Source organism: Nipponia nippon, unplaced genomic scaffold, assembly GCF_047370975.1.
Source record: "Nipponia nippon isolate SJK-2023a ecotype South Korea unplaced genomic scaffold, ASM4737097v1 scaffold_19, whole genome shotgun sequence".
NCBI lineage: Eukaryota > Metazoa > Chordata > Aves > Pelecaniformes > Threskiornithidae > Nipponia > Nipponia nippon.
In genome coordinates, this window is record NW_028262335.1 from 1,119,418 (window position 1) to 1,142,713 (window position 23,296).

Sequence of the window (23,296 nt, forward strand, 5' to 3'; positions counted from 1 at the left end):
GGGCTGGGCTGTATAGGGGCAGCGGGGACACCGCCCGCCCGCCGCTCTCCTCCCGCCCGCCAGGCGGCGCTGCTGCACCCCCGCCCTTCCCGCCGGGCCCGCTTGGCCGCGCGGCGGTGGCTGCCCGCGCATGCGCGCTGCGGCGGCTGGGGGGGCCACGTCCGCCATCTTGCCCCGGGCAGGGCCCCGCCGGTACCGGGGAGCGGGGGGGGGGCAGTGAGGGGAGCCGGGGGCTGGGGGGGCGGCGGCGGCACCCGCGGGGCCGTGGGGCTGAGGGGGGCTGTGGTTCATGGGGGGCTGTGGCTGAGGGGGTTGTGGGGGGCTGTGGGGATGGAGGGGGTTGTGGAGTTGTGGGGGCTGTGGGGCCGGTGGGGGGAGGAACTGTGTGGAGATGGGGCAGCTGAGGGGGCTGGGGGACCTGTGGGGGGTTATGGGGGACACCTGTGGGGCTCAGGGTGCCTGTGGGGGGTTATGGGGGGCACCTGTGGGGCTCAGGGTGCCTGTGGGGGTTATGGGGGCACCTGTGGGGCTCAAGGTGCCCGTGGGGGTGTGGGGGGCCCTGTGGGGCTCGGGGTGCCTGTGGGGGCCCCCGGTTGGCTGGGGGGGGGGTTGGGGGGGCCGTGGGGCAGGGGTAGAGCTGCAGACCCGGGGGGCTGCAGAGCCAGGGGCAGGCTGGGGGGCTGCCCGGGGGGCTGCGGGCCGTGGGGCTGGCAGGAGGGGGAGTGAGGAACCCCTGGGGTGACCCCCCCAAAACTGCCCCAGCCATGGAGCCGAGCGGGGGCGGGCGGAAGGAGAGGCCGAAGCCCCGGGAGCCGGCCGCCCGCCTGGAGAAGGCCAAGCAGAAATCAGCCCAGCAGGAGCTGAAGCAGAGGCAGAGGGCGGAGGTGAGCGACCCGGGGCTGGGGGGGCCGACGGCAGCGCTGAGGCCAAACCCCCCCTCCCCATCGCCTCTTTCTCCCCACTCCCCACGCAGATTTATGCCCTCAACCGAGTGATGACGGAGCTGGAGCAGCAGCAGTTCGACTCCTTCTGCAAGCAGATGCAGGCCTCTGGCGAGTGAGGCGGCGTGCGCGGCCCCACAAACGACCCCAGGCACCCCCACCTGCTGCCCGGCCCCTTTTCTAACCCCTTTGTTATTTATTACCAAATAACTGCCTTTTTTTTTTTTTTAAATAAAATCTGTGGTGATTCCACGTTTCTCCGGCTCCTGGTCCCTCAGCGGCGCCGACGGCTCTGTCCCAACCCGGTGCCGGGTGGGAATGGCGTGGGGGAGGCCGGATCGGGGCCGGACGCCAGAGCAGCTGCGGCCGCCGGTGGCCAGCTCCGGCCCTCCTCGCGCCGACCGAGACCTCGGCCTGCCGGTTCCCTGCCAAGGGGAAGGGTCCTGCCCTCCCGGTGCCTGGCTTTGGCCGCTCCCCGGGGCCGCGGCAAGGGGATACGGCGAGGGCCGCATCCAGCTCTCGCAGCTGCTCGCGCCGCGGGAGCCTCCCCGGGGACCCCGGGTGTTTCTCTCCGCCGCTCGGTGCAAGGTTTGACCTTCGCTTCCTTCCTCCACCCACACGCCCTCCGCTTTCCAGCCGCCGCCGTTGTCCGGCAGCCTCTGGCTTTCCAGAGAGTTCGCATCGCCGGCTTCAAATCCCGCTTTCCCCTTCCACCTCCCTCCCACGCCCCAGCGAGCGAACACCAAGATGGGGGGGGAAAAATAAAACACGTTAGAGAGGTGATTTCCCCACAGCGACGGGTAAAATAATAAATACCAAAACGCTGCCGGCGAAGCGGGTGTCAGACACCCTCTGGAGGTTTGATCGGCGGCTTCCTCCCCCCGGGGAGGGGGCTTCCTCCTTATGGTCGGGATTTTGGGGGTGTAAACCTCCCCCTCGTAATAAATTAATGATGTACGATCCCTAAATTTCCCATCCCCCAGCGCGGGGAAGGGTGTGGGGGTCTCTGGGGAAGGGTTTGGGGGTCTCCGGAGCGGGGCTGTTGTGGCGGGGGACTGGGGTTCGCTCGTCCCCCCGCGGCGCGCAGGGCACGGGGGGGTATTTTGGGGCTCCCCCAAAGCGGAGCCTTTCCCACTGCTCAATTATTTCCCTTTTGCTTTTCTAAACAGGCTCCCGCCGCGGCTGGGATTCGGCGAGAAGAGCGACGGGAGATCCCGGTGGAGGAGGCGGCACCTGAGAGCGAGGAGGAAGAGGAAGAGGAAGGCTTTACTAGGCGTTAGGCGAAGGCGGGGGTTAGGCTTTGCAGCTCCAGATGGCGAAGGGGAAGACGATGTAGGACGTCGACCAGGCGAGGCAATAGACGGAAGCCACCACCGCCGGCGAGAAGAGGACGGCCGCCACCCCTGCAGATTGGGAAAAGCCTTTGGGATCTGCTCCTTCCTCCTCCGCCGCCGTCCCGCTGGCTTTAATTACCCCTCCCTCGATTTTGTCCCCGTCCTTACCTCCGGCGTAAACCAGTTTCTTCCAGAGCTGGGACTCCAGCACCTTGTCGTGGGGGTAGAAACCCCGATCGACCATGAAGAGGATCATGACGGTGGCGGTGACGCGCAGCAGGGTGACGTCACCCCCCGTCAGCAGGAAGGCGCCCGCCAGCAGCGAGGAGGCGTAGGGACAGGGCAGCCCCCGGTAGGTGAAGGGGATCCCTGCTGGGTGCCAGACGTTCAGCCGGGGGGAGGAAATCACCCCCAAAACCCCCCCGGTGCCCCCCAAACAGCTCGGCTTACCACTGGAGAAGAAGCACAGGCGAGCGAACACGGCCATCACGTAGGCGATGGCCAGCAGCCCACCCAGGACGCCCTGCGGCTGCAGCAGCAGAGCCGTGGCCAGCCCGAAGGTGGTGAAGTCGGCGAAATCATCCAGTTTGGCACCTGCGGGCAGCGAGCAGGCAGCTGCCAGACGGGGAAGGAGGGAAGGAGAACGCGGCGGTGGGTTCCCGGGGCGGCGGGACGGACTCACCCAGCGCCGAGCAGGCGTTGAGCTGTCGGGCGACGGCTCCGTCGGCCAGATCGAGCAGAAACCCCACCAGCAGCAGCCAGCACGAGTGGTGGTATTGCCTGGGGAGGACGGAGAGGGCAAAACCGGGGTGACCCCCCCTTTGCAGCCCCCCCCCGTTTCACCCCAGTTCCCCTTTTCCCCCACCTATTGAGGCTGCAGAGGACGGAGGAGAGCCCCGCCACCAGATTGGCCACGGAGAGCCCGTTAGCGGCGTTTTTCCGGATGAATTCCAGCGTCCGACCCCGACCCGCTCGCTCGCTCAGGAACAGTTTCTTCGTGGACTGGAAAATACCTGCAACCCGCCGAGGCGGCCGGTGAAGGGCAGAACCGACGGCCGCTTTCCAACCGGGGAGTCACGGAAACCCGCCCCGAGGTAGCAGCTCGGTGCTGGGGAGGAGGGAGCGAAGCCCCGCAGCCCCCTCAACCCCTTCCAGCGCTGGGAAGGGGCTGGAGGAAATTTTGGGGGGTTCTGCCGACGGCGGGAGCCTTGCTGGCTGGTCCCCTCCTCAAACCGAAGCCCCCAAAAAGCCTTTTAGCAAACGGCGGGATGTTTTGTTTCCTTTTTGCAAGCCCTGCCTTTTATCTCCCCGAAAATAAAACCGAAGAAACCAATAAAAGAACCGCAAAAAAATCAAAATAAAAAAAGAAATCCAAACCCAAGCTTAGACTAAAAGCCAACCCCGGTTTTAAGCTCTATCGATCTTATGTACCTATAGAGCTAAGCTTTAGAGAAAGAATTTAAGGATCATGTCCTACTAGTGGGCTTTGCACCCTGCCTTTGCCGTGGTCCCAAAGCCAGGCAAGCTGGTGAGATCCTTCATCTGAAAGAAAACAGCACGTCAGAGCAAAACAAGAGCCACCCCCTCCCCTCGCCGCCCCCCGTGACCCGCTCCCGGCTGAGCCCGGGCCAACTCATCACCGTCCCGGCGCCGAAACGCCGCCGAAAACGGCTCCCGAGGTGTCCAAAAAAAAAAAAAAAAACCACCCTCAGGTGCGAGGAATTCAAATATAGTCCTGGTTTTGGGAAGCCCACCGGGGTCGGTGGCTCCGTGTGCCGGCGGCGGGACGGATGCGGCCACCGCTGCTGGTGACCTTTGGATACCGCGCCCCGAGCTGCCGGTAAGGGCTGAGCTGGGCGGCTGGGGATGGAAAATCCGCCCCGATCTGCCGGGACGGTCGCTCCGCCGCCTTGGATTTTATCGGATCCGGTGGTTTTTGGGGGGACTGAGCACATGCCCGGCACCGTCCCCCCCTTCTTTGCCTTGGTCGGGGCTAATCCGGTGGGTTTTGCCGTCTCCAAAGGCGAAAAGGGGTAAAAATCGGCGATTTTGGGGCTCACCGTCACCATCCCTGCGCTCCCCAGTGCCGGGCAGGATCAAGCCCCTGGGGAGAGTTACTGGTGCTGCCGCTACACCGCACCTGGGCGCCGGCGAGCATCACAATACCCAGGCATCACCATGGCACCCAAACTTGCCCATTCTTGGCGTTTCTACCCCCAAAAGCAAAGGGCTGGGGCGGGAGGGGCTTCCCCAGCCCCGTGCCGCTGCTGCCAGTGCTTTTTAGTACTCTTTCTGGGGGAAAAAAAGGCGGATTTGGCTCTTCCCGGGTGACGCCGCGTGTTACAGGGGGCTCGTGTCCCCCGGGGGGGTCTCCCCCCCCCAGAGCTGAGGGGAAAAGGGGGTTCAGCCGGAGGAGGCGCAGAATTAACCAATTTTTTCGGGGCTGCTTGCTTGTTTTTACGCTTTTCTGCCCTGATTTGCAGGGCTGAGCGAGCAGCGCTCACCCTCTGACCCTTATCCCGCCAAACCCACCGTCAACGGTGATTTTTGGCGGCGGGGGGGAAAGACGCCTTGCGAAGGGGCCGAGCGGCATCGGGGCGTCGAGCTGGCACTTACCGACCGGCGGTGACACCATCCACATGGCTGCGGCGGCAGTGGCGGCGGCAGCGACGCCCCGGCAAGGGGAAACTGAGGCAGGGGCGGCTCGGCGGGCGCTCGCCCGGCACGGCGGCGACGCCGCGTTATATAAGGAAAGGCTTCGCTGGCTGAGTCACCCCGCCGGGGGTGGGTCCGGCCAGAGGACACGGGGGCTTTCGGAGGCGGCTGGCACCGCCGGCGAGGGAGGAGCTGCCCCGGGGGGGCCAGGCGGCCGTGCCAGGCTCGCAGCACCCGTGCCAGGCTCCAAGGCCCTCTGCCAGGCTCACGGCACCCGTGCCAGGCTCGCGGCACCCATGCCAGGCTTGTACCACCCATGCCAGGCTGACGGCACCCGTGCCGGGGTGGCAGCACCCATCACAGGTCCGTAGCATCCATACCGCGCTTTGCAGCACCCCTGCCGTGCTCTGTAGCGCCCGCACAAGGCTCGCACCCACCCGCGCCAGGCTCACAGCACCCGTGCTAGACCCCCACCACCCGTACCAGGCTTATGCCATCCATGCCATGCTCACAGCACCCGTGCCGTGTTTGTGGCACCCATACCATGCTCGTAGCACCCATGCCATGCTCACAGCACCCATGCCATGTTTGTAGCACCCATAACAGTCTCACAGTACCTATACCATGCTCACAGCACCCATGCCATGCTCACAGCACCCCCATACCAGGCTCACAGCACCCATGCCATGTTTGTAACACCCATGCCATGCTCGCAGCACCCATGCCAGGCTCACAGCACCCATACCAGGCTCACAGCACCCATGCCAGGCTCACAGCACCCATAGCATGCTCACAGCACCCATGCCATGTTTGTGGCACCCATGCCATGCTCACAGCACCCATACCAGGCTCACAGCACCCATAGCATGCTCACAGCTCTCGTGCCATGTTTGTGGCACCCATGCCATGCTCACAGCACCCATACCAGGCTCACAGCACCCATAGCATGCTCACAGCTCTCGTGCCATGTTTGTGGCACCCATGCCATGCTCACAGCACCCATACCAGGCTCACAGCACCCATAGCATGCTCACAGCTCTCGTGCCATGTTTGTGGCACCCATGCCATGCTCACAGCACCCATACCAGGCTCACAGCACCCATAGCATGCTCACAGCTCTCGTGCCATGTTTGTGGCACCCATGCCATGCTCACAGCACCCATACCAGGCTCACAGCACCCATAGCATGCTCACAGCTCTCGTGCCATGTTTGTGGCACCCATGCCAGGCTCACAGCACCCGTACCATGTTTGTAGCACCCGTACCATGTTTGTAGCACCCGTGTCATGTTTGTAGCACCCATGCTGGGCTCACAGCGCCACGGCACCGCCGTGCCCCCACCCTCTCTGCGCCCGCTGCCACCCTGGGGCACGGCACCACCGCGCCCGGCCCCGTGCCGCATCACCCCAATTCACGCCGCCGGCACCAGGGGGGTCCCTGCTGGCGTCCCCCCTCCCCGTGCCGATAAGAAACCGGTGGCTCAGCCGGGTGCTGCCAGCTTGGGGCCCCCCCGTCCGTCCCACCCCCCCCCAGGCAGCACCCACTTGCGCAAGGATGTCACGAGTTGGGGCGGCCTCAGCGCCCCCCCCATCCCCTGAGCAAAGGGCCCGTGATAGCGACGGGGCCGCGGCGTGCCGGGGCGGCACTGGCGGACAACGGCGGCGATGCCGGGCCACCGCGGGGAGAGCAAAGGTCCCCCGGGACAGGGTGACAAGGGGCCAATAAAACTTATACAGCCCCGGTGCCCCGTGGCAGGAATTTTCCACCCGGATCCCCAGGGGAATTGGGGGTGCGTGTAGCACCCATCCCCGTGGGGCACCTGGGTGGGGCAGGGGGGACCTGAGGTGCCCCGGCTGGGGGTCCCAGGGGTGCTGGCTGCGGCGGGGTCACCGCTGAAAGGGCTCTTTGTTCGCCGGTCACGCGCCGGCGGCAGTGGTTGCGAAGCGACGGCCGGGCCGGGAGGGCAGGAGGCGGCGGGACAGAGCCATGGCCATGGCCGTCCGGCCCTGGGGCGCCCCGAGGGGGCCATCACCGGGGCCTCGGGGCGCCTCGGGTGGGGCCCAGCCCCGTGGTGACAGGACGTCACTGGGTGCCCATCACCGCGGCGTCGGGGCACGTGGCTGAGGCCATCACCGTGTCCTCAGGGCACCTCAGGGGGCCCATCCCTCTGGCACCAAGGCGTCTTGGGGTGCCTGTCCCTTCGGCATCGCGGTGCCCATCCCCGTGGCTTCAGGGCACCTTGGGGTGCCCGTCCCCGTGGCACCTGGGTGTCTCTGGGTGCTCATCCCCATGGTACCTGGGCGCCTGTGGGTGCCCATCCCCGTGGCGTCATGGCTCCTCAGGGCAAACTGTCCCTGTGGTACCTGGGTGTCTCCGGGTGCCCATCCCCGTGGTGTCTGGGCACCTCTGGGTGCTCCCCGCGCCCGCTCTACCAGTGCCATTTGCCGGCAACCCAGCCGCCCCGGCGCGCCGGCCGCCCCCGCACGCCCACGCCCCAGCACAGGGACACGTGCGGTGCCAGAGCTGTGGGTTTATTTGCCCGATGCCACGCCAGGAGGTCGCCGCCGCCGCCGCGCTCAGTTCTGGCTCATGATCTGGAAGGGAGAAGCTGCTCAGGGAGGAGTGTGGCACCCCGGCACCCCAGCACCCCGGCACCATGGCACCCAGCACCCTGGTACACCAGTGCCCCAGCACCATGGCACCTCGGCACCCTGGCACTTCCAGCACCCCAGCAGCCTGGCCCCTTGGCACCCTGGTACCCTGGCACCCCAGCACCTCATTCCCCTGGCAGCCTGGTGCCCTGGCACCCCAGCACCGCGGCACCGTGGCACCCTGGTATCCTAGTGCCCCAGCACTCTGGCACCCCAGAGCCCTGGCACCCCAGAGCCCTGGTACCCCAGAGCCCTGGTACCCCAGCACACCGGCCCCCAAGCACCCCAGTGCCCTGGCACCACGGCACCCCAGAGTCCTGGTACCCTGGCATCATGGCACCCTGGCACCCCAGTCCCCTGTCACCCCAGCGCCCTGGTACACCAGCACCATGGCACCCAAGCACCCCAGTGCCCTGGCACTCTGGTGCCCTGGCACCCCAGCACCCTGACATCATGGCATCCCATTTCCCTGGCACCCTGGCACCCCGGCACCCCGGCACCCCCAACCCCTGGCACCCTGGCACCTCAGAGTCCTGGTACCCTGGCACCCCGGCACCCCAGCACCCTGGTACACCGACACCATGGCACCCAAGCACCCCGGTGCCCTGGCACCCCGTCCCCCCGTCCCCCACCTCGGCGATCCAGTCCTCGAAGGCGGAGACGCGGGTGAAGACCGTCGGCTTCTTGGGCGCGTTGCAGCCCAGCCCCGAGACGAAGCTGGCGATGCCGTGCACCTCCCAGTGCCCGTCGGCCGCCTGGCAGTTCAGGGGGCCCCCCGAGTCGCCCTGGGGTACGGGACAGGGCGGGGGGGTCAGCGCCGGGGTGGGGGTCCCGCCGTGTCTCCCCCCGAGTCGCCCCGGCCCGGCACGGCACTCACGTTGCAGCCGGCCTTCTCGGCGCCGCCGGCGCAGATCATGGTGCGGCGGATGGCGAGGGTGCCCCACCAGTCGGGCTGGCTGCAGCGCTCGTAGGCCACCACGGGCAGCAGCGCCTGCTGCAGCCGCTCCGGCAGCGGCCCCCCCGCTGCCAGCCGGGTGTTAGGGGGGCTGCGCCTGGCGCCCTGCCCGCTGCCCTGCCCGCTGCCCTGCCCGCCCACGGCCATCTCTCCGTCCATCCATCCGTCCCTCAGCCATCCATCTGTCCTGCCCACATCCACCCACCCGTCCCTTCATCCCTGTGTCCTTCAAGCCCTCCAGCCCTCCCTCCGTCTCCCCAGCCCTTCATCCCTTCATTCTTTCTTCCATCCTTCTCTCCGTCCCCGCATCCCCCATCTATCCCTCATCCATCCCTAAATCCCTCCAACCATCCCCCCGGCCATCCCCCCGGCCATCCTCCCATCCATCCCTCTGTCTCCCCCATCCATCCCTCCTATTCCTCCAACCATCTCCCCATGCCTCCACCTCCCCATGCCTCCCTCCCTCCCTCCCTCCCTCGCTCCATCTCCCCATCCGTCCCTTCATCCCTCCAACCATCTCCCCATCCATCCAACCATCTCCCCATCCATCCCTCCATCTCCCCATGCCTCCATCTCTCCATCCCTCCCTCCCTCCCTCCCTCCACCTCCCCATCCGTCCCTTCATCCCTCCAACCATCTCCCCATCCATCTCCCCATCCATCCCTGCAGCCATCTCCCCAACCATCTCCCCATCCATCCCTCCCTCCCTCTGTCCAACCATCTCCCTATCTCTCCTTCCATCTCCCCATGCCTCCATCTCCCCATCCCTCCCTCCAACCATCTCCCCATTCATCTCCCCATCCCTCCAACCATCTCCCCATCCCTCCCTCCAACCATCTCCCCATTCATCTCCCCATCCCTCCAACCATCTCCCCATCTATCCCTCCATCTCCCCATGCCTCCATCTCCCCATCCCTCCCTCCCTCCCTCCCTCCACCTCCCCATCCGTCCCTTCATCCCTCCAACCATCTCCCCACCCATCTCCCCATCCATCCGTCCATCTCCCCATGCGTCCATCTCCCCATCCACGCCTCCATCTCCCCATCCATCCTTCCATCCATCCCTCCATCCCTCCATCTCCCCATGCCTCCATCTCCCCATCCATCCCTTCAACCCTCCAACCATCCCTCCAACCATCTCCCCATCCCTCCCTCCATCCCTCCATCCCTCCATCCATCTCCCCATCCCTCCAACCATCTCCCCATCCCTCCCTCCCCCTCCCCGCCCCCCCGGTACGCACTGGCCAGCCGCCCCCAGCCGCTCAGGTAGCAGGGGTACCCGTCGGGCAGGACGGTGCCCGCCGGCGGCAGCCGCCCCACCTGCACCTGGGTGTTGAGCACCGCCGGGCGCTGCAGCTTCAGCAGGGCGATGTCATTGCTGCCGCGCAGGGACACGTGTCACAGGGGGGCCTGGGCCGATGTCCCCACCCCCCCAGGGACCCCGCTCACCCGCAGGCCACACAGGAGCTTCGCCATTTGGGGTGGACGAAGATGTCGGCGGGGGCGACGGGGATGCGCTGCTCGGGGCCCTCCCTGGCACCCATGTCGTACTCGCCCAGCACCACCTCGTAGGTGAGCGTGGAGCTGCCCGGGCGACGGGGACATCAGGGGACGCCGCAGCCCTCCTGCACCCCTCCCTGCACCTGCACCCCTCCCTGCACCCTGCACCCCCTCATGCACCCATCTTCCACCCAGTACCCCCACCATGCACCCTGCACCCCTCCCTGCACCCCTTCCTGCACCCCCTCATGCACCCATCTTGCACCCAGCACCCCCTCCATGCACCCTGCACCCCTCCCTGCACCCTGTCCTGCACCCTGCACCCCCTCATGCACCCATCTTGCACCCTGCACCCCCTCCATGCACCCATTCGGCACAGTATATCACCCCTGCAACCCAGCACCCCATCCCTGCAGCCAGCACCCCCTCCATGCACCCTGCACCCCGCCATGCACCCATCCCGCACTGTACATCACCCCTGCACCCACCCTGCACCCAACACAACCTCCATGCACCATCCCCTCCGTGCACCCACCCCTACACCCTGCACCCCCCTGCACCCATCCCTGCACCCATCCTTGCATCCCACACCCCCTGCACCCCCTCCTGCACCCCCGTCCCCTCCATGCACACGTTCCTGCACCCTGCACAATCTCTATGCACCCTGCACCCCTCCTGCACCCATTTCTGCACCCTGCAACCCCTCTGTACTCCCTGCACCACTCCTGCACCCGCTCTGCACCCCTTCTGCACCCCAGCACCCCTCCTGCACCCCCTCTGCACCCGTTCCTGCACCCTGCAACCTCTCTGCACCTCTCCTGCACCCCTCCTGCACCCCCACTGCACCCGTTCCTGCACCCTGCACAATCTCTATGCACCCTGCACTCCTCCTGCACCCATTGCTGCACCCTGCAACCCCTCTGCACCCCAGCACCCCGCATCCCCTCCATGCACCCATTCCTGCACCCTGCCATCCTCTGCACGCCCCCACCCCTCCTGCACCCGCCCTGCACCCTGCACCCCTCCTGCATCCATTCCTGCACCCTGCAACCCCTCTGCACCCCCCGCACCCCTCCTGCACCCCCCCTGCACCCTGCATCCCTCCTGCACCCGTTCCTGCACCCTCTGCAATCTCTATGCACCCTGCACCCCTCCTGCACCCATTGCTGCACCCTGCAACCCCTCTGCACCCCTCGCACCCCTCCTGCACCCCCCCTGCACCCTGCATCCCTCCTGCACCCGTTCCTGCACCCCGCACAATCTCTATGCACCCTGCACCCCTCCTGCACCCATTCCTGCACCCTGCAACCCCTCTGCAGTCCCCTGCACCCCCCTGCACCCTGCATCCCCCCTGCACCCATCCCTCCACCCTGCACCCCCCCGCACCCACCCCTGCAGCCCAGCACCCCGCTGCACCCCCCGTTGCCCCCCGCACCCCTCCTGCCCCCCCCAGCACCCGCCGCGGCCCTCGGGGGTCCCTCACTCACGAGATGCAGTGCGCGGCCGTCATCACCCAGTCGGGCGCGATGAGGGACCCCCCGCAGGTGTGGCGGAAGGTGCCGTCCCGCTCGTACTGCAGCGAGATCTGCGGGGACACCGGTGGGTGCCACAGCACCCATGGGTGCCACCCCCCCCCCAGCCCCCCCACCCGCTCACCTGCCAGGGCCAGCTATAGGGTTCAGCATCCTCCCCGTTGACCACCCGTGAGTCCGGCAGCACCGCGGCCCGGCTGCCTGCGGGACGGGGCACCCGTCACCCACCGGGCACCCGTCACCCCACCCGAGGGTTGGGGACGCGAGTGGGGGGTTTGGGGACACGGGTGGGGGCTCAGGGACCCCTTACCGCCGGCCACCAGCAGCAGGAGGAGGCTCAGCATCGCGGTCCCGGCTCGGTCAGGGCGCACGGCGGCGGCCGCCGGCCTTAAATCCCCCCCGCTATCGGGGGCACCCAAGGGCGCCCCTGGGAACGGGCACCTGGCGCCCACCTGGGCGCGGGGGCGTTAACCATTAACCTGGGCTTCGGGGGGACGTGGCAGCCGGCACCCAGCCAGCCGCCCCCAGCGGGGACCCTATAGACCCCTCTGCCCCTATAGACCCCACACCCCCCTGCCCCTGGTGCCCCCCATAGCCCCTATAACCCTCTCTGTGTCCCCTATAGACCCCATAGCTCCCCTGCCTCTGGTGCCCCCCATAGCCCCTATAACCCTCTCTGTGTCCCCTATAGACCCCATAGCCCCCCTGCCTCTGGTGCCCCCCATAGCCCCTACAACCCCCCTGTGTCCCCCATACTGCCCCGTGCCCCTGGTGTCCCCATATGGCCCTTATTGCCTTTACAGCCCCCATGGTGCACACCTTGGACCATATAACCCCGTAGCGGCTGTGGTCCCTATAGCCCCTATACCCCTCAAGTATCTGGTGCCCTCCCACAGCCCCTCTGCCCCCCATACCCCCATGTGCTGGTACCCCCATAGCCCCTATACCACCCATGCGCCCCATGGGCCCCCTGCTCCCAGTATGCTCCATACTGCCCAGTGCCCCTGGTGCCCCCCGTAGCCCCCCTGGGCCCCCTATAGCCCCCATAACACCCGTGCACCTGGTGCCCAATGGCCTCCCTATAAACACCTCTGCCCCCATAGCAGCTGTGGCCTCCATAGCCCCTATACACCCTGCGCCCCGTATAGCCCCTATGTCTGCCATGCCCCTTGTGTCCCCCATAGCCCCCATACTGCCCCATGCCCCTGGTACCCCCATAGTCCCTATAACCTCATGTCCCCCATAGCCCCCATACTGCCCCCCGTGCCCCTATAGCCCCCATACTGCCCCACGCCCCTGGTACCTCCATAGCCCCCATAACCCCCCCGTGCCCCTATAGCCCCCATACCGCCCCGCGTGCCCCTGTAGCCCCCATACTGCCCCCTGTGCCCCTATAGCCCCCATACCGCCCCATGTGCTCCTGTAGCCCCCATACTGCCCCCCGTGCCCCTATAGCCCCCATACCGCCCCACGTGTTCCTGTAGCCCCTAGCCCCCATCCTCCCCCACGTGCCCCTATAGCCCCCATACCGCCCCACGTGCCCAGAGGCTGCGGGGTTCCACGGGGGCACCGCCTGTCCCGTGGGTGCCCCCGCGCCCCCCCGTGTCCCCGTGGGGGTGCACAGAGCTGCCCCGTCGTGTCCCCACGCCCCCCCGTGTCCCCCTGCAAGTTCACAGAGGTGCCCCCGGAGTCCCCACGCCCCTCCGTGTCCCCGTGGGGGTGCACAGAGCGGCCCCCCGGTGTCCCCACGCCCCCCCCGTGTCCCCCTGCAAGTTCACAGGGTCCCCCCACGGTGTCCCCACGCCCCCCCGTGGAAGTTCGCGGGGTGCCCCACGGCGTCCCCACGCCCCCCCGTGTCCCCGTGGGGGTGCACAGAGCTGCCCCCCCGTGTCCCCACGCCGCCCCGTGGAAGTTCAGGGGGTGCCCCCCGGTGTCCCCACGTCCCCCCGTGTCCCCATACAACTTCCCAGAGTTGCCCCCCCCACACTCGTGCCCGCCCCCCCGTGGGCGGGGCGGGGCCGAGGCGTGTCCCGGGGCGTGTCCCGGGGCGGGGCCGGGGCGTGGCGGGGCCCCGGGGCGGGCGGCGGCGCGGCGCGGAGCGGAGCGGGCCGGGAGCGGAGCGGCGGGGCCGGAGCGGGGCGATGGGACGGGCGGGGCCGGCGGCGCTGGGCGCCCTCCTGCTGCTCGGAGCCCTCCTCGGAGTGAGTGTCCGGGGGTCTGGGGTCCCCCGGGGGCGGCGGGGGGCCGGAAGGGGCTGCGGGTCCCCCAGGGGGGTTGGGGTCCCCCTCCAAGGAGCTGGGGTCCCCCTCCAAGGAGCTGGGGTCCTCTAAAGGAGTTGGGGTCCCCCCGCGGAGCTGGGATCCCCCCCCCCGGAGTTGGGGTCCTCTAAAGGAGTTGGGGGTCCCTCGAAGGAGTTAGGGGTCCCCTGAAGGAGTTGGGGGTCCCCCCGCGGAGCTGGGATCCCCCCCTCCGGAGCTGGGCTCCTCTAAAGGAGTTGGGGTCCCCTAAAAGAGTTGGGATCCCTCCGCGGAGTTGGGGTCCTCTAAAGGAGTTGGGGGTCCCTTGAAGGAGTTGTTGGGGTTCCCCCCCATGGAGTTGGGATCCCCCCCCCCCGGAATTGGGCTCTTTTAAAGGAGTTGGGGGTCCCCTGAAAGAGTTGGGGGTTCCCTCGCGGAGCTGGGATCCCCCCCCCCCGGACTTGGGGTCCCCTAAAGGAGTTGAGGGGGGTTGCAATGTCCCCGAAGGGAATTGGGGTCCCCCCCCCGGACCAGGGGGGTGCCGGGACCCCTCAGGGAATTGGGGTCCCCCCCGCGCACCCAGGAGATGTGGGGTCCCCATGCCCCGTCCCATCTGGGAACTGGGGTCCCCTGTGACCCCGGGGTGCGTGGGGGTCCCCTCAGGGGACTGGGGTCCCCCAGGGGCGCGTGGGGTCACCCTGCCCTGGCCCCGCAGGGGATTGGGGTCCCCCAGGCCCTGCGGGGGGGCGGGGGGGGTCCCATCATCCCCCCCCAAAGCCACCCATGGGCCCCGACCCCGGGGGTCAAGCTGTGCCCCCCCGCGACCCCTCACCCTGGGTGGGGGCCACCTATAGGGGCACGTCCCGCTTTTGGGGTGTTGCCCCCCCCCCGCCCCCCCTCCCCCTCACCCACCCCGGCTAAATTTAAAGGGTGACGGGTGGCGCCGGCCACCCTAAAAATAAACTCGCCCAAAATACCCCCCCCCGGGGGGGGGCTGCGTTTGGGGGTGCCCCTGGGTGGGGTGGGGGCTCCCACCCAGCTGGGGTGCAGTGGGGGGGGGTGACACCCCTGGGTGCCCCCCAGGGTGGGTTTGCGCCGGGGGGTTGGGCACCCCCTGTTTGAGGGGGGGTCCCTCCTCCCTCCCCAAGCAGGGTAAGGGGGGCTGGTGGCGATGGGGGGGGCCCCACCCGTGGCGGGGGGGGTCACGGGGGGGGGGGGGTCGGTTTGGGGCTGGGACGGTGCCCGGGGCAGAGAACAGAGGGGGCCTTGTTGCTCGGGGCCATGCTGGCAGGGCCGCCCCCCCCATCCCCCGTGGGGCTCCCACCCACGGCCAGCGGGGGCTGGTGGGGACAGAGGGGGGGTCCCCACTTCCCCCCCTCCCCCCCCCAGCCCCATTCCCCTATGGGCTGGGGGGATTTGGGGACACCCTGATGGGGTGTCCCCCCCCCTCCGGGATGTGCCCTCCTCCCCCCCCCCCAAAAATGCAGGGGGGGTCTGCCCACTCCACGGGGGGGTCTGGCGTGGGGGGGTAATGGGGTGCCCCCCCCGAGGGCTGCAAAGGGTTAATTTGGGGGGGGGGGGAGGGCGGAGCAGGAATGTGCGATAAGATCGCCAGGCCTGGGGGGAGGGGGTGGGGAGGCGGGGGGGGGGGCCCACGCACACGCGTGTGCACGCACCCACACCCGCACCCACCCGGGGCGCTCCGGGGCACCCTCGCGCTCGCACGCCGGCTCTTGCACGCTCGTGTGCGCTTGTGCGAGCTTCGCTCGCCCCCCACCCCTCGTGTCTCCCGTGGGGACCCTTGGGGACAATTTTGGGGGGGGGACACACACCCAAACCCTTGGGGACAATTTGGGGGGGACCCTTGGGGACCCCCACCCCCGGGCCCCCAAGCGCACGTGGCCCCTGCGCGCTCCCAGCGAGCTCCGGCTCAGTCCCATCGCCAAAGATGGCCTGGCCGAGGAGGAGGAGGAGGAGGAGGAAGAGCAGGAGGCCAGCCCGGGCGCCTGGGTCCCTGCCAGGCCGGGGGGGGGGGGGGGGTTTAGGCAGCTGCCTGCACCCCCCCGGGAGCAGCATCCCGCCAGCTGCGCTCACCCCCCCCCCCCCAAACCCCGGGGGGTCCCAGTCCCCCCCAAACCCGGGGGTCCCCGGGGGCGGCTGGGCTGCAGCGGGGTCCCCCCGCCCCAGGGGACCCCCGAGGGGGGAGGAAGGGTTTGGGGGGGGGGGGGAGAAGCACCTCTTAGCCGTGACCTTGGGGGAACAATAAGACTTGGGGGGGGCTGCTATTAATAACCCCCCCGGTTATTATTCCTGCTGTGCGTCACCTCCTCTTCCTCGCCCGGATGAAGTAAGGGGGAGGGGGGCACAGGCAGATTTTGGGGGGGGCACAGGCAGATTTTGGGGGGCACAGGCAGATTTCGGGTGGTCGCATCCTGATTTTGACAAGGGGACGCATCCAAAAGGGGGGGGGGGGGTTGAGACCCCCCCCCCAAGTTTGGGGCACAGGGTTCGTCAAGCGAAGCCACACGTGGGACAGGGTGGTGCTTCCTCACCCTCCTCTTCCTCGGGGCCCCCCCCTTTTCCCCAGGGTGCGGGGCAGGATTTGGGCCGACGAGTGGAAAATGTGAGCGGCGGCGACGGCGTCCGGCCGGGCGCGGTGCCCCGGCGGCGGCGGGGGGAACCCAGGCGTCCGGGTGCGGGGCCGCGGCGCGGGGAGGCTTCCGGTAACAGGAGAGGGGTGATTGTCCCCTGCCCGGCCACCGTCGGTGACGGGACAGGCAGCTGCCCTTCCGCCGGCCCGGGATGGGGCCCGCTGCCTGCCGGGGCTGAGCACCCGCCCGCTCGGTGCATGTGTGGGGAGCGGGGGGCAGAGCACCCACGCACTCAGTGCGTGTGTGGGGCAGTAGCAGAGCACCCCCATGCTCAGTGCATGTGTGGGGAGCAGTGGCAGAGCACCCACACACTCAGTGCATGTGTGGGGTAGTAGCAGGGCACCCACATGCTCGGTGCATGTGTGGGGTGATGATGGCAGAGCACCCACACGCTCATTGCATGTGTGGGGAGCAATGGCAGAGCACCCACACGCTCGGTGCATGGATGGGGAGCAATGGCAGAGCACCCCCGTGCTCAGTGCATGCATGGGGGGTGATGGCAGAGCACCCACGCACTCAGTGCGTGTGTGGGGCAGTAGCAGAGCACCCACACGCTTGGTGCATGCATGGGGGGTGATGGCAGAGCACCCACACACTCGGTGCATGTGTGGGGAGCAGTGGCAGAGCACCCACAGTGCTCAGTGCACGTGTGGGGTGGCGATGGCAGAGCACCCACCCGCTCGGTGCGTGTGTGGGGCAGTAGCAGAGCACCCACACGCTCGGTGCATGAATGGGGAGCAATGGCAGAGCACCCACACGCTTGGTGCATGCACGGGGGGCGATGGCAGAGCACCCACCCGCTCGGTGCATGTGTGGGGCAGTAGCAGAGCACCCACACGCTCGGTGCATGCACGGGGGGTGATGGCAGAGCACCCACCCACTCAGTGCATGTGTGGGGCAGTAGCAGAGCACCCACCCACTCGGTGCACGCATGGGCTCCTCCGTGCCTCAGTTTCCCCCCTCTGCACCCCCCCACCCCACCTCCCCCCTCCCAAGCAGCACCCAGGGGGTGCCCCCACCCCGCCCGAGACTCCCTGGGGGGGCCGGGTCCCCCTGCCTCGCGCGGGCCGGTGGCCGTGTCCCCCCCCGTGTCCCGTCCCCCCCCCCCCCAGCGCCCACTTAATCCCCTGGCGCTTGTTTGCACAGCAAAGTGCTGCCCCGACGGATTCCTGGCCCGGGCGGGCGCCGGGGGGGCAACGGGTGCTGGGGGCACCCTGGGGGCACCCTGGGGGCACCCGCCGGGCCGTGCACACGCGTGTGCGCAGACGGGAGGGTTGTGAGCGCGCGGGGCCCCGCTGGTGCCCAGGCGTGCGCAAGCGGCGGTGCACGCACAGCGGCGTGGCGGCAGTGCGAACGGGGGTGCAAGCTGCGCGGCGGCGTGCACGCGCGGCTCTGTGTTGGCGCGCGCACATGGTGGTGCAAATGCACGCGCGCACGCATCCCCGTGGTGGTGCACGCGTGGAGTGGCGCAAATGTGCGTGCACGGGCATCCCTGGGTCGGTGCACACAAGTGCATGTGCACAACCACGTTCATGTGCACACGTGTCTCTGTGTCGGCGCGCACACGTAGCAGTGCAAATGCTTGTGCACGACCACACCACCGTGCACACGCGTCCCCATGTTGGTGCACACGTGTAGTGGTGCAAATGCATGTGCGCAGCCACATGCTGCTGTGCACGTGTGTCCTGTGTCGGTGCACGCGTGTCGTCGTGCAAACACATGTGCACAGCCCCGTGCTGCTGTGCACACTCATCCTCACATCAGTGCACACATGTAATGGTGCAAACACACAGGTAGAGTCCCCTGCTGCTGTGCACACGCATCCCTGTGTTGGTGCATGCACGCAGTGGTGCAAACGTGTGCACAGCCACGTCTCGGTGCGCACACACGTCCCTGTGTTGGTGCACGCACGCAGCGGTGCAAATGTGTGTGCACAGCCACGTCTCAGCGTGCATGTGTCCCCGTGCCGGTGCATGCACGCAGCGGTGCAAACGGGTGTGCACAGCCACGTGTCACCTTGCACATGCGTCCCCGTGCCGGTGCACGCACGCAGCGGTGCAAACGGGTGCGCACAGCCCGCACTCCCCTCGCACACGGCTGCACACGCGTGTGCCCGCTGCCGTGGCGGTGCCGTGGCGGCGCAGGAATGCGGTGAGTGGGCGATGAGCTCATCCTCCCCCCGCGCCGCGCTGGCCGTGACTCCACCGCACAGCTATGCGGCCCCGGCCCTGCCAGCACCCACCCGTGTCCCCCCCCCGGTGCCGGTGACGTGGCCTGGCACCCAGCGGGGGGGTGACGGGTGTCCCCCCAGGTCACCCGCGGCACCCGGGGCTTGGCCGAGACCTCCTTCCCCGAGGACACGGTGGCCGACCACGTCGGGGGGACGCGGGGACGCCGGTACTACGCGCACCTCTCCGATGACGAGGACCTGGTGGCATCCGGCGGTGAGGGGGCACTGGGTGGGTGGGTGCCACCAGGGGTGGGTGTCACCGTGGGTGGGTGTCACCACGGGTGGGGGCTGCCCCGGATGCCACTGGCGCTGTCCCCGTTGCAGATGGCAGCGGGACCTGGTGGCATCTGGTGGTAAGGTGGCACTGGGTGCCACCAGGGGTGGGTTGTCACCGTGGGTGGGTGCCACCATGGGTGGGTGTCACCCTGGGTAGGTGTCACCGTGGGTGGGTGCCACCATGGGTCGGTGCCACCTTGGATGCCACTCGCGCTGTCCCCATTGCAGATGGCACCAGGACCCAGTGGTAAGGTGGCACTGGGTGGGTGGGTGCCACCATGGGTGGGTGTCACCGCGGGTGGGTTGTCACCATGGGTGGGTGCCACCCTGGCTGCCACTCGTGCCATCCCCATTGCAGATGGCACCAGGACACGGTGGTAAGGTGGCACTGGGTGCCACCCAGGTGGGAGCCACCATGGGTGGGTGTCACTGTGGGTGGGTTGTCACCATGGGTGGGTGCCACCATGGGTGCCACTGGCGCTGTCCCCATTGCAGATGGCACCAGGACCCGGTGGCATCTGGTGGTAAGGTGGCACTGGGTGCCACCCGGACGGGTGCCACCGTGGGGGCCACTCCTGCTGTCCCCATTGCAGATGGCACTGGCACCTGGTGGCATCTGGTGGCAAGGTGGCACTGGGTGGGTGGGTGTCACCATGGGTGGGTGTCACCATGGGTAGGTGTCACCACGGGTGGGTGCCACCCTGGGTGCCACCCACGCTGTCCCCATTGCAGATGGCAGCGGCGAGGACGGCAGCGGCGTCACCTGGCTGCCGGCGAGCGCTACCCTCGTACCCGGCATCGGGCTGGCACCCACCGGTAAGGGGACACCGTGGGGTGGCACCTGTCCCCTGGGTGTCACCTGCGTGTCACCGCTCTCAAGCTCTGTCTCTCCATCCTCTTCTTCCTCCTCTTCCTCCTCCTCCTCCTCCTCCTCCTCCTCGGCGGGCAGCGCCCGGGCCCCCCCCCGCGCCGGCGGGCATGGTGGTGGCCGAGCCCGAGGACGACCCCCCGCTGAGTAAGTGACACATTTTGGGGGACCCCCCCTTGCTGCACCCCCCACTTTTTTCCCCCCGGTGCCTTTATAATGGGGGGACCCCAAATATTGGGGGGGGGGCAGCTGGATTGGGGGGGCACAGCTGGATGGGGGGCACAGCTGGATGGGGGGGTCGCAGCTGGATGGGGGGTATTTTTTGGGGGTGCAGGTGCCCCCCCCGTTTTTAACACCCCCCTCCCCAATTTTTGACCCCCCCCAGTTTATTTCCGGGCACTGGTGAACTTCACCCACAGCATCGAGTACAGCCAGCGGCTGGAGGACCCCGAATCCGAGGAATTTCGGGAGGTTTCCGAGGCCGTGGTGGATACGGTGAGGGGGGGGGGGGGCATGGGCGGGGGTGCTGGGGTGGGGGGCACCCAAGGGAGCACCCTGACCCCCCCATTTTTTCTGTGTCCCCCCCCCCCCAGTTGGAGTCGGAGTATTACAAGGTGCCCGGGGAGCAGGTGGTCAGCGTGGTCTTCATCAAGTGAGTGGGGGGGGGGGGGGTTGGGGGGGCTCGGGGGGTTCTGGGGGGAGGGGGGTTTTTTGGGGGGTGGGGGGGTTTGAGGGGTGAGGGGGTTGGGGGGGCAAGGGGAGGATGGGGAGGTTTGGGGGTGCAGGGGGAATTGGGGAGGATGGGGAGGTTTGGGGGTGCAGGGGAGGGTTGAGGGGGGCTATGGGGAGGTGGGGGTGATGGGGAGGTTTTGGGGTGCAGGGGGTTTTGGAGGGGCTGGTTTAGGGGTGTGGAGGGTGTTGGGGGGTGATGGGGAGGTTTTGGGGTGCAGGGGGGTTTGGAGGGGCTGGGGGGGTTAGGGGTATGGGGGTGTTGGGGGAGTGATGGGGAGGTTTGGGGGTGCAGGGGAGGTATGGGGGACTGGGGGGCGATGGGGTGATAGGAAGGTTTTGGGGGTACAGGGGAGGTTTAGGGGTGATGGGGAGGTTTTAGGGGGGTTGTGGGGGGTTTGGGGGATGGGGAAGTTTGGGGGACAGTGGGGAGTTTGGGGGTGATGGAGAGGTTTTGGGGGTGCAGGGGAAGTTTGGGGATATGGGCAGGTTTTGGGGGGCAGTGGGGAGGTTTGAGGGTGATAACTTTTGGGGTGACGGGGAGGTTTGGGGGTGCAGGAGGGGTTTGGGGGAACAGGGAGCTTTGGGGGGGGGCCGTGGTGCCATTTGGGGGTGACGGCAAGGTTTGTGGGGTGCAGTAGGAAAATTTTGGGGTGCTGACCCCCCCCTTCCCACCCCCCCAGAGAGCTGGAAGGCAACGTCTTCGTGGAGCTGGACGTGGGCTCGGAGGGGAACGGGGACGAGGCGCAGCTGGGGGGGGTCCTGCGGGACCTGCTGGCCGCTGGCTCCATCGCCTCCTACCTCACCTCCCCCCACGGCTTCCAGTTCCGGCGGCTGGGGGCTGGTGAGCGCCGGGGAGGGGGTTTGGGGGGGCCCCGGGGGGTTTTGGGGGGCTCTGAGGGGTTTTGGGGGGGGCTATGGGGTTGGGGGGCTCAGACCGCCCTATATTCACCCATCGCATCCCCTGGTCGCACATACCGGTGTGTCTCCCCCCCCCCCCCCCCGATTTCTGGTGGGTGGATATTGGGGGGGGGGGGTCACCCTGATTGTGTGTCCCCCAAAACCAGTGACCCCCCGCCCACGCGCCTGCACCCCGCTGGAGTTCGCCTGCGGCAGCGGCGAATGCATCACCGGTGAATACCGCTGCGACCGCCGGCCCGACTGCCGCGACGCCTCCGACGAGGACGGCTGCGGTGAGAGCCCCCCCAAAACCTCCCCTCCACTGCACCCCATTTCCCCCCATAACCCCCCATGAACCCCCCCACTGCACCCCCATTTACCCGCATAAACCCCCGCACCCCCATTTCCCCCTATACTCCCATAAACCCCCCACTGCACCCCCATTTCCCCCCATAACCCCCCATGAACCCCCCACTGCACCCCCATTTCCCCGCATAACCCCCCGCACCCCCATTTCCCCCTCTATACCCCCATAAACCCCCCTGCACCCCCATTTACTCGCATAACCCCTCCTGCACCCCCATTTACCCCCTACAACCCCCCATAAACCCCCCTGCACCCCCATATCCCCCCTATAACTCCCCCAACCCCCCCGCACCCCTATTTCCCCCTATGGCCCCCCCGGGCCCCCATTTCCCCCTATAAACCCCCCACACCCCCATTTCCCCCCATAATCCCCCGTAACCACCCCTGCACCCCCATTTCCCCCTATACCCCCCATGAGCCCCCCCGCACCCCCATTTCCCCCCATAAACCCCCCTGCACCCCCATTTACTCACATAACCCCCCTGCACCCCCATTTACCCCCTACAACCCCCCATAAACCCCCCTGCACCCCCATATCCCCCCTATAACCCCCCAACCCCCCCCGCACCCCTATTTCCCCCTATGGCCCCCCCGGGCCCCCATTTCCCCCCTATAACCCCCCCAATCCCCACAGACCCCCCGACGCGGCTGCCCCCCACCACCGCCCGCCCCGCCACCACCCGCCCGGTGAGCACCGTCACCGCCGCCACCACCGTCCCCCTGCGCCGCCCGTTCACCCCGCGCCCCCCCAAACCGGCGGCGGGCGCGTGCCAACCGGGCGAGGCCGCCTGCGCCGACGGGCGCTGCATCTCCCGCGATTACTTCTGCGACGGCGAGCCCGACTGCGCCGACGGCAGCGACGAGGAAGCTTGCGGTGAGTTTGCGGTGACGCGGCGAGGGTGGGGGGGGGCACCCTGTGGGTGCTGACCCCCCCCATCACCCAGGCACCCCCTCGCCCTGCGAACCCAACGAATTCAAGTGCCGCAACGGGCACTGCGCCCTCAAGCTTTGGCGTTGCGACGGCGAGAACGACTGCGGGGACGGGTCCGATGAGGCCGGTTGCCGTGAGTATGGCTCGGTTGGGGACACGGGCGGTGACACGGCCCCGGTTGACACATGTCACCGTCACCGCTGCAGCTACCAAAGCACCCGGCGCGGTGTGCGGGCCGGCGGAGTTTCGGTGCGTGGCGAGCGGGAGCTGCATCCGTGCCAGCTACCAATGCGACCGGGAGCCCGACTGTCCCGACCGCTCCGATGAGGTCGGCTGCGGTGAGTGACACCGGGAGGGGACACGTCGGCCAGGGGAGGGGACATCTCTGCCAGGCATGGGGACGTGGTGCCCAGGGCTGGGTTGGGGACCCTGTGGCGTGGCCGCGTGCCAGGGACGCTGCGCCCACGCGGTGCTGGGGATGCGGTGGTGTGGCACCAGGCTGGGGACACTGCCTGGGGACCCTGTGCCATGGCACCGGGCT

At 68.1% G+C, this 23,296-nt stretch overlaps 4 protein-coding genes and 1 pseudogene across 12 annotated transcripts in view; 3 read left to right on the forward strand and 2 right to left on the reverse strand.

Moving 5' to 3' along the window:
* The first annotated feature begins 97 nt into the window (after positions 1-97).
* On the forward strand, positions 98-2,245 carry SVBP (small vasohibin binding protein). 2 transcript variants are annotated; one of them, XM_087755791.1, is made up of 3 exons: positions 98-192; positions 763-884; positions 2,111-2,245. In XM_087755791.1, the coding sequence occupies exons 2-3, from the start codon at positions 765-767 to the stop codon at positions 2,219-2,221; spliced, it is 231 nt and encodes a 76-aa protein (XP_087611917.1). In that variant the 5' UTR covers positions 98-192; positions 763-764; the 3' UTR covers positions 2,222-2,245. The 2 variants fall into 2 exon arrangements, with proteins under 2 accessions (XP_087611917.1, XP_087611918.1); XM_087755792.1 differs by lacking the exon at positions 2,111-2,245 and adding an exon at positions 974-1,193.
* TMEM269 (transmembrane protein 269) lies at positions 2,189-5,059 on the reverse strand. 5 transcript variants are annotated; one of them, XM_087755780.1, is made up of 6 exons: positions 4,892-5,050; positions 3,141-3,288; positions 2,958-3,055; positions 2,726-2,869; positions 2,444-2,644; positions 2,189-2,344 (listed from the first exon to the last, which is right to left on the reverse strand). In XM_087755780.1, exons 1-6 carry the CDS (start codon positions 4,914-4,916, stop codon positions 2,235-2,237), a joined length of 726 nt encoding a protein of 241 aa, XP_087611906.1. In that variant the 5' UTR covers positions 4,917-5,050; the 3' UTR covers positions 2,189-2,234. The 5 variants fall into 5 exon arrangements, with proteins under 5 accessions (XP_087611906.1, XP_087611904.1, XP_087611903.1 ...); XM_087755778.1 differs by having other exon boundaries at positions 2,189-2,644; positions 4,892-5,057; XM_087755777.1 differs by having other exon boundaries at positions 2,189-2,647; positions 4,892-5,053.
* Positions 5,060-7,445: 2,386 nt separating this feature from the next.
* Positions 7,446-11,911, reverse strand: CELA3B (chymotrypsin like elastase 3B). Its single transcript, XM_087755781.1, has 8 exons — positions 11,878-11,911; positions 11,692-11,768; positions 11,523-11,620; positions 9,985-10,119; positions 9,777-9,913; positions 8,459-8,604; positions 8,214-8,366; positions 7,446-7,524 (listed from the first exon to the last, which is right to left on the reverse strand). Exons 1-8 carry the CDS (start codon positions 11,909-11,911, stop codon positions 7,507-7,509), a joined length of 798 nt encoding a protein of 265 aa, XP_087611907.1. The 3' UTR covers positions 7,446-7,506.
* On the forward strand, positions 8,870-9,720 carry LOC148055998 (uncharacterized; annotated as a pseudogene).
* Positions 11,912-13,643: 1,732 nt separating the features above from the next.
* Positions 13,644-23,296, forward strand: part of HSPG2 (heparan sulfate proteoglycan 2) — a 41,366-nt gene continuing 31,713 nt past the window's right edge. For 3 of the 4 annotated variants that reach the window (XM_087755662.1, XM_087755665.1, XM_087755664.1), the window contains exons 1-11: positions 13,644-13,768; positions 18,767-18,899; positions 19,694-19,777; positions 19,911-19,976; positions 20,215-20,324; positions 20,423-20,481; positions 21,242-21,402; positions 21,626-21,751; positions 22,459-22,698; positions 22,769-22,888; positions 22,962-23,093. In XM_087755662.1, coding sequence (XP_087611788.1) covers positions 13,709-13,768; positions 18,767-18,899; positions 19,694-19,777; positions 19,911-19,976; positions 20,215-20,324; positions 20,423-20,481; positions 21,242-21,402; positions 21,626-21,751; positions 22,459-22,698; positions 22,769-22,888; positions 22,962-23,093 — 1,291 coding nt within the window. In that variant the 5' untranslated portion in view covers positions 13,644-13,708. The remainder of the gene's footprint in view (positions 13,769-18,766; positions 18,900-19,693; positions 19,778-19,910; positions 19,977-20,214; positions 20,325-20,422; positions 20,482-21,241; positions 21,403-21,625; positions 21,752-22,458; positions 22,699-22,768; positions 22,889-22,961; positions 23,094-23,296) is intronic. The other variant, XM_087755663.1, reaches the window with a different exon arrangement.